Source organism: Nicotiana sylvestris, chromosome 3, assembly GCF_000393655.2.
Source record: "Nicotiana sylvestris chromosome 3, ASM39365v2, whole genome shotgun sequence".
NCBI classification, from domain to species: Eukaryota; Viridiplantae; Streptophyta; class Magnoliopsida; order Solanales; family Solanaceae; genus Nicotiana; species Nicotiana sylvestris.
In genome coordinates this window covers 88,045,680-88,058,833 of record NC_091059.1, presented here as the reverse complement: position 1 = coordinate 88,058,833, position 13,154 = coordinate 88,045,680, and the positions used below count along the sequence as shown (strand labels likewise).

Below are 13,154 nucleotides of genomic sequence, written 5' to 3'. Positions count from 1 at the left end.
CCATTGTGAAGGCTTTGTGAGCCCGGGGTTCCAACATTGGGGTCGTGTGGGCGTTGACCTGTTTAAGTCTCCGAGTATCTCGGGACGTATTCAACGGAGAGGCCTTTGCTGTGAATATGCCGAAATTGCCTTTTTCGAAGTATTAAATGTCGAAAAGATATTTTTTATTGCTTGGTGTAAATATAGGCTGTAAATACATGTCGTCTCATTGCTGTGAGCTCGACCCACGTGGGTGCGGTTCCTCTGATCAATTGATCCATTTACATGATTCCGTTTTGAAACTTAGCCTACTATTTATTGGCCCTTCCGAGAGGACGGTGTCCTTAACAGAGGGCCATTGCACATCGTCTGACTATAGAAGAAAAGGCCTGTGATTTCGTCAGATCCTCTTCTGGGGGGTATGCTTCTCTGCTAATAATCTTGCTGGCGGGACCCTCTTTAGGTTGGAAGTCCGATCGAGGGAAGAGAGCACGGTGGGCCCCTTAGACGCCTCGGATCTCCAGGTAGAGTTAGAACTTATGAATGCCTCGGCTGACTGCCTGCATATAGGTTAGCAAAAGAAAAGAAACAACAAGGAAACAGAGTAGTTCTTCCCTGCTGCGGGATGTGTAGGTGACGTTTCGAGGCCTGGTATGTTTATGTCGTTTCGAGGCGCGAGCCCTTAATACAGCCTTCTGCTGTATTCAACCAGTCTTGGCCGAAGATGGGGTTCTGCTCACCTTTTGATCCCTTCGAGGTGGAGGCATTGATGCCCGCGATGAGTCATATAGTGAGGGATTTCCTCTCGTCGTGTGTAGTTCCTTGTCGAATACTTTAGTCCCATCTCGATCATGGATTTTAATCCCTTTGACAGAGTGCGGTCGAAGTCGCAGTATGCCCATTGTCATATGAATGAAACGTCAGTGTTTTGCAGGCTCGGCGTTCCAGGCCGAGCTCAGGCGGGCTGTATAGAGGGAGCGGCATTCCTGATTGTTGTGGCGATTGGCGTCTGGAATCCATCAAATATTCGAGGTGTGGGAGTGATTTGGTTCTTTAGTCCGAATCGCCCCATTAGGCCGAGGCGAAGTCTCGGAGTCTCTTTCCTTGGATGCAAGGGTGTCTTTTGGGTATATTCCCTAGACCTGTCTTTCCTTGGTGATGAGCCATTTTACTCTGCATTTTATGGATCTTTGAAGGGTGCCGCCGCCCCTTTACTATCGTGGCTATACGTCGTGGTTTGTCAGCTTCATTTTTCCCGATCTCATTCCTCCGTTGGAGCTGGATCCGAGCCTGACCGCTCGATGATACATGGTAGCGATCTCTATTGAATATCAAAGTTGTCGTTCTTTTGAGCTAGTGACCGCGCGCGCCCCTACGGTTCCTGCGCTAGGCCATAGTTCCCTTGAAGGGGTCTTGGTCGAATAGGTCTGAGTCGCCTGGCATTCCCGGTTTCACTAATGGTGATCACAATGTTTGGTATAGTAATGTTGAAATCGTACTCGGCTGGGCGGGGTTTCCCTGCTAGTTGTGCCTTGTTAAATCTGGTTCCATTGGAGGTTCCTCGAGGGTGCTATCCTCGGGATATTTCCCTATTCTTGCGAGGTAGATTACATCTCGAGTCTTTCCTTCCATTCACAGCACATGGATGATACCTCCATCCGTTTGGCATCAACTTATTTGTCGGGAGTCATATACCAAACTCGGGGAGGTTTCCAGATGGTTGTCCATGGCCCTGATTCGTGGCCAGTGTCGGGAGTGGGAATCTAACCAGACCTCGGCTGGGTATTTGATCAGGATTCGCTTGAAATGTCCTAGAGTCATCGGGCATGCTTCGTTCAGGCCTCTGGTGAAGGCCTGTGTTGCCTGATCGTCCAAAACCGGGAGCAATCTCATTCTTCCTATCAGGGAATGGGGTGCGGCTTCCCGCGGTATTTCATTTCTTCTTCGTTTGGCCTCAGGTGTATCGGGCCCTCTCAATACTACTTTGATGGCGTCGGCGCATGCTTCCGCGGAGGACCACGCTGGTATTGTAAGTGAGTCTGTAAGGTCAGGTGCCAAGCGGTGGCGCTGCGTCATGGTTTCTTTCGAGAGAGTTTCTTCAAACTTCCTCAACGAGACGGGCTCGAACTCATCATCTTGGAGGTTGCTGCCATTGAATGATCTCGCGTAAGTGGTGGTGTGCCCGTAGGGATCTGAGGTCCTGTCGCACCTGTGGGTTTTGGCGTTCCGAATTTTTGTGAAGCGAGTTCCGAGACTGTTTCCTTGGGAGACAGTTGTTGTACGAGCTTCCACCAACTTGATTTGATCCTTTCGAAGAGATTCCCAAGCAACCTCACTACGGTGGGGTCGATTACTGATCTGTCATTACTTGATCTCTCAGGTACCAGCTCAGCATAAGGAGGTTTCTCTAGCGCTACTGCGTTGGGAGTCTCCGGGCGACTTTGCAGCTGAACGATAGCCAACTGCCGTGCCTGTAACATTTCAAATATAACATGAATATTAACTTCCTATTCTACCCAGGCCGGGGTTTTTTGAGCTTCCTGTCGGTCAATGCGTTGTATGCTATCATCGGTGTGCAAGGCTTCATTGACCTGTTGCGCGCTTTACAAGCCCGCGTCCGCTTGAATCAACCTAAATGCGTTATCGGGGTCCTGCGGTGTCACGCTAACCTCTGGAGCAACCATATTGTTTTTGTCGTGGTTTATGGGGTAGTCATTTTTGATTTTGCTTACCTAGCCGGACATTAACCTGAAATCAAAAATCTTGGGCAAGAGAAAATGTGAAAGATAATGTGCATTTGTGTGACGAAACTAGCAAGAAAATAATCACTATTATTTTAGCCCCACGGTGGGCGCCAAACTGTTTACCGTGAAAATGGTAACAACAATTAAATTTGTAAATGGGATTCTAAAAATACGTGATCTATTCTCGAGCTAGTTGTTAAAGCAGTTAATGCTAAGCTTAACGATGAAATGTGGGGCAAAAAGAGGCAGAAACCAAACCGAAGGGGCTTGTTGCCCGGATGCAAAGCCAGTCGATAAGGATCTCGGGTTCGGGACTCGAATCGATCTCGAGCTATCGCGGGCAATCGGGAATAGGATAACAACTAAGGATACAATCAAGCAAGGCTCTTTACGGCCAAAGTTGCGCAATATACATGAAATAAGTAAGAAGACAATAATGTTAAAGCGGCCTCGAGCCAATGAGAATGAACAAAATAGGAGAAAGAGAGAGAGAGAAATATTATTGCTTTGGTGGAGAAATGGAGCAATATCAGCCCTTTACAAAGTGGTATGGGTTCCCCTTATATAGGCTAGGGAACACGGTATGGTACAAATATGTGGAGATTAAACACAAAGTACGGAGATGGGATGGTTTGACGTGATGCCTCAGCATAGGCTTTGGATAGGTCAGGCCTGTCAGACGTAGCCATGTGCCTGGGGGGCTTCTCCCTCCGTCCTGGCTTCGGTCTTCATTTTCTCCGAATCGGGCTCCGACGAGCCCCGAGGTCGGGAACTTGGTCGCGGCCTCCCGCACTCAGGGTCCCGAGGCATGCTTCTGAAATGTCCTGACAGCGAGAAATCAAGTCTTATGATTTCACCGTATATAACTTTATGGTTGGGAGTGATGAGAAATGACATGGTGGGATATGTCTCACGGTGGGTGAATTGTTAGCAGGCCAAGCATGAGTAGTAGAGATCGAGTTGTTGGCTCCGCGAGATGGCTATACCGGAGTGGGAGTGGTAGTGTATTGTATGAATTTCTGGTACGGTAGACGCATCGCTTTGAGAATAGGTAGTGTGATTTGGGTCATGTGGAAAATTAACTAAGTTACGTGTTTCATTTGAGATTGTGGCTTATATACCTAGGACATTCGAATGTGATGAAAGGAGTTTACTTGGAATGTAGAGGAATGTGAATGCTTGATTATCATTTTGGGACGCAACATAGCATCTAATTTTGAATAAGTTATTGTACTTTTTGTTGATGTAGATGGAATGAATGGATTCTTACGGCTAGTGGACGGATGTGGACTCAGAAGGATTGATAGATTTCGAAGTGGTTATACCCATGGCGATGTCGATTGGGGATGCCGATATAAGGTCACACAGGTGGGCTATCTCATGTGAGAAGATTAAGGGTGTATGATATCTTATGAAGTTCCTATGAAACGTTCTACCTTCTATCCAACGGGAAGATTGTAGTACGATGTGGGCTTGGATCGCTTGAAGAAGATGATGCGAGTATCAGAAAGTTGAGAGTGCATTTTGGAGTTAATACTCGGGATGTATTATGATTAGTGCAACAAGATCTTGTGAGAAATTTGTCTTAGTAACGGTGTGAGATCATGGTAGATAGGAGGAGAAGTCATTGCAGGTCCTTGGATTTTGTGATTGTGGCTTAAATCCAACTGAAGGAGCCTACCGTAGATGATTGGGTCACGTGGTTATGTATATTTGTAGTTTTTGGTTATCGGTACATTAATGGATTAGTTCTGACTGACGAAAAAACATCAGGGGTAATTCGAGCAAGGAATCTGATGGATGTTTGTTACATTTTGCCTTATCGATTCATGTGAAGATTGTGGGACTCAGATATTATAATTCTTGTGAATGTGATGTGCAAAGGAAAGGATTAATTTCATTGCTTCTTTGGAGTGTTCAGGTACTAATGGAGCACTAGTAGTTTGGTTATATAATCAGGACTGGCTTAGAGTGGGCGACTCTCAACAATGGTTATAGTAGGTTCAAGATATAAAGTGTGGTGCCTAAGGATTTTTGGGTTTGTTCCGTGGCTGAGGAATGAGTATTGCAGTGGATTGTAAAAGGGACTTGGTGTATTTATATGTTGTTACCGGGTCTTTAACGCAGTGTTAGAGAGATAGAAGAAACAACTTCGGATTTGCATAAGGTCTCCTCGGAACCGGTATAACAGCAGGGAGAGGGGGGAGGCTGGGTACTATTGAGTGTATGAGAGGGTAAAAAATACCTTATGTATATTGAGACGATGTGGCCTTGTGATTTGGGGTCACTCAGGATGAGTATTGATTGAGGTGCATTGTGTGCTGGAAAAGAGAGGTATTATTTTTAAGGTAAGTCAAGATAAAATTGAGGAGTTGGGTCAGTTTAGTAGGGGAAATGATTGGTTCCTTCAGTATGTTAAGGCTATACAGGTGTTGTGGCAAGAACATGTTAGCATGGCAGTCTGCGTATTTTGGTTAAGTAGTGGAGAATATAGTGACCCGACCGGTCATTTTGAACTCTAGAATGTTGTCTGGCGATTTGAGACCTTGAATAGCTTCACTTTATATATTATGATTTGTACGTGTAAATCGGTTTTGTTTTTTGTGAAATTTGAATTTGATTTGAAAAATAATTCTCAATTCGAAAGAATTAAATTGGAAGAGTTGACCAGGGTTTTACTTTTGAAACAAACATAGAATCAGGATTGAAGCTTCCTATAGGCTTAAAAGGTGATTTCAGACTTGGGTGTATGTCCGCGTTGAGTATCGGATGGTCCGGCAGCGATTCGGGACTTATTATCGTAAGTTCACATTTTGAAGGTTTTGAATTAGATAAGTTGGACTTAGAGTAGACTTTGGTGTTATCAGACTCTAGGTGGTGGGATCGAACTTTGGATAGGATAATTTAGTTGATTGGAATTTGTGTTTGATGTTTGGTCGTGATCCGGAATGTCTAAGTGTGATTCTAACGTGTTTGGCGAAGTTGAAGGTTTGAAAGTTAAAGGAAGGATTTTGATAGTGGATTCTTTGTTTTGATGTTATTCATAGCATTTTGAGCCTTTGGATGAGGTTTTATAAGGTATGGGGACTTGTTGGTATGATTGGATGGGGGTCCCGGGGGCCTCGAGTGTGTTTTGGGATGGTTCCGAACCAATTCCCTTTATTTTGTAGTTGCTGGTTTCTGGTGTTAGGGGTATGCTTTGTGATTGCATGCGATCGTGAAGGGGTGGGTGGAGCTGGTGAAGACTTATTTTTCTTCGCGATTGCAGAAAGGGCATCGCAATCGCGGTTAGTGGCTAGGTTGTCCTACGCGTTTGCGTGGAAAGGTCGTGAATGTGATAAGCTTTTTTGGGATGGAAAGTTTCTCTACGCGATCGTGTAAGGAATGTCGCGATCTTGGAAGACATATTGCTGAGGCTGGAATATTGGCCTTCACATTCGTAGAGCTGGGCTCGCGTTCGCGTTGGCTTGGAAGGCTGATGGTCGCGATTGCGAGCTTGGTACACAAGTTCACAGAGAGGATTTTTTGGGCGAGGCTGGTTTGTCCTTCGCGATCATGAAGTTGTTTCTGCGATAGCGATGGACGATGCATGGGCAGTGTATAAGAATGCAAATCAGGACATAGCTCATTTTCATCTCATTTTCTTTTTTGGAGCCGATTTTGGGGCGATTTTGGAGTGGCATTTTTATCATCTATCACAAGGTAAGTGATTCCCACTGATTGTGAGTTAAATACATGAATTATATATGGATTTGAACATGAAATTTATATAAATTGTGAGATTTTGGAATAAAACCTAAAATATTGTATTTTGAGTTTTAACCTCAAAATTGAACATGGAATTGGGAATAAATTATGTATTTGAGTTTGTGGTACTATGGGTAGTATTTATCTTCGAGCATTTTTTGAATCGGGGCGCATGGTCTCGGGGGTTGACTTTTCGTATGGAGTTGAGAATTGTTTCTAATTGTTAAAATTACGAGTCTTTAAGAATATTTTGATTCGTTTGCATGTTCTTTGACTAGTTTCGGGTCATTTGGCATTGGTTTGAGGTATCAGAGAGGCATTGGAGCCGATTATCGAATTTCAAAGCAAGGTAAGTCTCCTGTCTAACCTTGTAAGAGGAAATTTACCTCGTATGTGTTATATTTTCTACGTGATACGTGTTATGGGATCTACGCACATATGAGGTGACAAGTGTCCATGCGTATGCTAGATTCTTTATCATATCCGGGTAGACGTAGACTCACACTATGTTTCAATAATATTATTGAGTTATTCTCGCCTGCTTAAATGCTTTAAGTTATATTTTAGCTCGAGACTACACTTGCGTAGAATATCGAACTTGCTATTTTAGATACTTGACGTGCTACTTGATTAGTTGTGTAAATTATACTCCATTCTACGGATTTCTTCTGCGTTGTGCATATTCGTTCGAAAGCTTCTAAGAATTCATAACTTACACATATATTCTTGATTTAGGCTAGTGACCCATCAAAGTCTCCCTATTCATATAGGATTGGGTTGAACCCCTCAACAGTACTATTATGGATCGGGCCATGCGACCTCGGCAGTATTATGAGATTCATCCACGGATCGGGCCGTACAACCTTGGCAGTGTATACTATAATTATGGGATTGGGCCGTATGACAATAGTAGGGAATCATGCCATCACTCTTAGGGGATTGGGCAGCTCGCCTCGGCAGAATCGTGCATAATATTCGATAAAGAGCCAGCGTACCTATAAGTCTTCCTGAGTTGAGATGTGACAATTTATTGATGTTGACCATTATATATTTCGTTCTAAGTATTATACAGTATTTGAGGACTTTGTATTTACTCTTCTGTTGTGGATCGTGTTATGCACATATATCTATTTCTATTGCTTTAACCTGTTATGCCTCATACCTGTATACTTGTATTGTACTTTGATTATTGACTCACTAGTAAGTGTCGATGTCGACCCCTCGTCACTACTTTTTTGTGGTTAGGCTAGATACTTACTGGGTACATATTGATTTACGTACTCATACTATACTTCTACATTAATTGTCAGGTACTGAGACATGTACATTTTTTTCATCTTAGTGCATAGGAGCAGATGCTGAGAAGACTTTGCAGTGAGTTGCATTACATGTTACGATATGCAGCACACAGATTCCCCGTCTTATTCATTTACTGTATCCTATCTATTTTATATTCCAGACATATGTTGTAGTAGTATCGTACATCCTAGTAGATACTCATACACTTGTGACCCCAAATTTTGTGGATTTAGATTCTCATTCTTGGTTGTATTGCTGTGATGATATTTAAATTTATATTTCGACAACGTTTGAACATATAATATTATATCAATACTTTTTCCAAAAAAAGAACCAATAAATCCGCTTATTTATTTCATCACTTGTTATAAAATGTGTTATGGACTATCAATCGGCATGTTGTTAAGTTGTTGGCTTGCCTAACTGCAGTATTGAGTGCCATTACAGCCTATGGTGGGATTTGGGTCATGACATTTAAATGTACAACAAGTGCTACTCCATTGTTCAAATTTCAAACAACATATTTTTTTATGAAAATATATCTTTAGCACTCAAATATTTTATATTCTTATCAATACATAAATTTTAATAAAACTTATAACGTTTTCCTTAAGTGTTATTTTGAAAACAAGATTCGAAAATAAAATCTTATAAAATCACATGAAACTTTGCAAGTAACAAACATAGGAACACATGATGACATCCTTCCTACTTATACCCACTAGTACGGATGCATATTTATAATAATATCACGTATTAACTCTAAATATGCTTTTAGAGAGAACCCCCAAAGAAGAGTAAATCTTAATCAAGTTACCTCAAACTTCAAGATCCAAATAACACTAAAACACTCCAATTGATTAAAATGCTCAAATATCGCCAATAATTTGATATATACCATTAGATATGCCAACTACATCAAAACAAACCCCAAAAGATTCATAGATATCCATTTAGGCTTCAGAGGTCAGCAACAAGCCTTCAACCATCCCAAAATTATCCAATAGGTTCTCCATTAACCTATCCAATTCCATTCTTATCATTTAATATTTATTTGGAGTCATTAATGATACTATGTTAACAACCCAACATCATGAAGTCACTATTCATTGTCTTCTCTAACAAACCCTAGGTTCAAGAATATCCAAATCAAAAACTAGTGTTATTTCTTCGAAAAATGGTGATTCCACTTCAATTCGTTCATCAATTAGGTTATCAAGTTATTGGAATCATAAAAGACTAAAAAAATCCATTTATATCAATTCATCACTACTCACCTTCTTCTTTACCCAAAATATCACTTTCAAGACCCATTAATATGAATGTCATTAGTGCCTATGCACCCCAAATGGGCTTGGATGAGGAGGTTAAAAGGAGCTTTTGGGAGGGTTTGGATGAGGTTGTATGTAGTATTTCGCACACTGAGATATTTATAGGAAGGGATTTTAATGGGCATATTGGGACGACTGTTGGTGGTAATGGAGAGGTTCATGGTGGCTTCAACTTTAGTGATAGGAACAGAGGAGGTACTTCAGTGTTGGACTTCGCTAAGGCTTTTGAGTTGGTGGCGAACTATAATTTGTCAAAGAGGGAAGATAATTTGGTTAATTTCCAAAGTATGGTGGCTAATACTTATATTGATTATCTCCTCCTTATGAGGTGTGATAAAGAGTTGTGCAAGGATTGCAAGACTATCCTGAGTGAGACACTTGCGACACAGCATATGCTCTTGTTGATGGACATTTGTACTATAATAAAGAGGAAGAAGAGGGTTCTATGGGGTCGAGTGAGGATCAGGTGGGGACCCTTGACTAAGGATAAAGATCAAGAGTTGGAGGGGAGGTTGATGCCTATGGGAGCCTGGATGAGGAATGGGGATGCAAGTAGTATGTGGACATTGATGGTGATTTGCATAAGGGAGGATGTGAGAGAGGTGTTAGGGATCACAAAGGGTAACTCTGGTAGGCATAGAGGCGAGTGGTGGTGGAATGACAAGGTCCAAGGAAAAGTGGAAGCAAAAAAAGCGGCGTATCTGAAGTCAGTGGAGAGAACAAACGAGGAGGAGATGAGAGCGAACAGAGAAAGATATAAGGAAGCTAGGAAGGAGGCGAAGCTAGCGATCACACACGCTAAGATTGCAGTTTTGGTTGTTTGTATGAGGAAATTGGGGAAAAGACGAGAAAAAATGTTATTTCGGCTAGCCAAGGAAAAAGAGAGGAAGGCCCATAATCTTAACCAAGTGAGGTGCATCAATGACGAGGATGACAAAGTACTGATGGAGGAGGCTTAGATTAAGCGGAGATGGAAGACTTACTTTCATAAACTTCTAAATGAAGAGGGGGATAGAGACATTGTGCTAGGTGACTTAGGGCACTCTGAGAGTTACTGAGATTTTAGATACTATAGGCATATTAAGGTTGAGGAGGTCATGGGGGTTATGCATAAGATGAGTAGAGAGAGACCGGGCCAGACAAAATTCCAATAAAATTATGGAGGCATGGGGGTATAGCAAACTTGGAGAGGCTGACTAGGTTATTTAATATTATTGTTAGGACGAAGAGGATGCCAGATGAATGGAGGTGGAGTACGATGATACCGTTATACAAGAACAAAGGAGATATCCAAAGTTGTAACAATTATAGGGTATCAACTTACTAAGCCATACTAGGAGAGGGTGGTGGAAGTGAGGGTAAGGAGGACAGTATCTATATCCTACAACTTGTTCAGGTTCATGCTAGGTCATTCAACTATGGAAGCAATCGACCTTATTAGGAGGTTGGTGTAATAGTATGGTAATGGGAAGAAGGATTTGCACATGGTGTTTATTGACCTAGAGAAAGTGTATGACAAGGTCCCTACAGAGGTTCTTTGGAGATGCCTAGATGTAAAAGGTATTCCGGTAGCTTACATTGTGGTGATTAAGGACATGTATGATGGATATAAGCAAAGGTTAGGACAATGGGATGTGACAAAGCATTTTTTGGTTGTTATGGGGTTACGCCAAGGATCTGCACTCAGCCGGTTCTTATTTTTCCTGCTGATAGATGCACTGACATATTATATTCAAGGGGAGGTTCCATGACATATGTTATTTGCTCATGATATAGTTCTGATTGATGAGACTCGAGGTGGCGTTAACGAGAGGTTGGAGGTTTTGAGATAGACCCTTCAGTCTAAAGGTTCTATGTTAAGCAAGACTTTGATAGAAAACCCAGAGTGCAAGTTCAGATACACAACAGTGGAAGTGGACATGGATGTGAGGCTCTCACATGTCATCCCTAAGAGATGAAGTTTCAAGTACCTTAGTTCAGTTATCTAGGGGGTGGGTAGATTGACGAATACGCCACAAACTGTAGAGGGGTGGGGTGGATGAAATAGAGGTTAGCATATGGTGTCATGTGTGAGAAGAATGTGCAACCGAACACAAAGGTAAGTTCTATAGAGCGGTAGTTAGACTGGCCATGTTGTATGGGGAGAAGTGTTGATCAGTCAAAATTCACATATCCAAAAGATGAAAGTAGCATAGATGAGGATGTTCAGATTAATGTGCAGGCACACTAGGCTGGATAAGATTAGGAATGAAGATACTCGAGTGAAGGTGGGCATGGCTCCCATGGAAGATAAAATGCGGGAAGCAAGACTTAGATGGTTCTGGAACGTGCGGAGGAGAAGCCTAGATGCCCCGATAAGGAGGTGTGAGCGGTTAGCTTTGGTGAGTATGAGAAGAGATGGAGGGAGATCTAAGAAGTATTGGGAATAGGTTATTAGGCAGGACATGGTGCCACTTCAGATTTCTGTGGACATAGCACTTGATAGGAAGGTGGGGAAGTCAAGTATCAGGGTTGAAGGTTAGAAGGCAGTTCAATTTTTTCTACTTTGTACCGGGTAAGACGCTAGTCTGATAGTGTTTTATCATATACTTCTAGTTTTTAATGTTGTGTCTGTACTATTTTTCCATTTGCGTAGTATTGTGTCATTATTATTGGTTATTGTTATTATTTTTTCATCTCTTTTGTAGCTCTTACGATGCTGGTATTATCTTTCAAGATTCTATTTTTATTATTGATCTATAGTCTCTTTTCATCTTTCTGAGTCGAGGGTCTATCGAAAATAACCTCTCTACTCCTTCGGGGTAGGGATAAAGTCTGCGTACACATTACCATCTTCAGAACCCACTTGTGGGATTTTACTGCATTACTTTTGTTGTTGTACTCTTAGGGTTCATATAATATACCATTTTAAATAAAATTCTTAAACATTCTAACCATACTCAAATATGTCATATATATGAAGCTCAAGTAAAGGGATTACCTCTTGGTGGAAAAAAATCTTATTTTTCCTCTTTATTGTGTTCTTTAAGGTTCAACAAATTTCTATGGATTGGATCCATAACTATGTTATTGTTAACATTAAATGATATTATCTAATTATTCTTATACCAAATAAGCTTACCTAGAAGTGTATCAATGGTGGGAGAGCTCCTCTTTCTCTCTACCAATCAAACCCTAGTCCAAAATTTCATCTCTTTCTCTCTCCCTGAAATAGCAATCTTTATAGGTCTAACGACATGCTTAGCTACACACACTTACTACATAGCTATGTTTCCCTTACTCTTTATCTCCCACTCTTTGACTAGCTTGCTGGAATCAACTACACACAACGCGGCATAGCTACCATAGCTCGCGTAGCAGCATGGTTGTCGTGCCACTCTTTGGTATAAAGACTCCTTGTAGAAATATCCAAATTATAAAATGTTTTAATCATTGGAAACTACACATATAGAATTTTAATTTAATAGGAATATCACCACCTAAACCCTTATACGTTCAGAGTGGAGCTTGTTTGAAGTCAGGTCTTGTACAAACTCATTTGAAACTTTAGCCTATCATATCATTTCCAACTTGACTTAGTCTTAGGTCTCTTCTTAGACCATAAACTGCTCCTAATACACCTAGTACACATATTATCAAGACAATTAAATTCTTCATATAATAAGTCCTAATTCATACACGAATTAATATAATTAGCACATGTAAATCTTCTTAATGGCCTTAAAACATTGCAAAAATTTTCTAGGTGTTACAATTCAAAATATCAACGAATCGGCTCACCCTCTCTGCCTCGATGGGGATCAAGATAGAAGCATGAAATGAAAACTCTATCAATTTTACCTCATACTAGGTTACAATCATGTGATCCTGCTGATGATGCTCAAACTGGTCCCTTAACTCATCCCTCCTAGTGTGTTGGATGTACCTCGCAAGAAACAATTATGAGAACTGAGTCCAAGTAATAGGAGGTGAATCAGTTAACCTTTCCACCTCATATATCTATAACCTTCTCATGGCAGCCGCTCTAAACTGAAAAGTAGTAAAGTCCACCATG

The 13,154-nt window shown here is 41.4% G+C and overlaps 1 protein-coding gene across 1 annotated transcript; it reads left to right on the top strand.

Annotated features, from left to right (window-relative positions):
- The first annotated feature begins 9,087 nt into the window (after positions 1–9,087).
- Positions 9,088–10,059, top strand: LOC138887637 (uncharacterized). The gene has a single exon (XM_070169404.1). The coding sequence runs from the start codon at positions 9,088–9,090 to the stop codon at positions 10,057–10,059; it is 972 nt and encodes a 323-aa protein (XP_070025505.1).
- Positions 10,060–13,154: the final 3,095 nt, after the last annotated feature.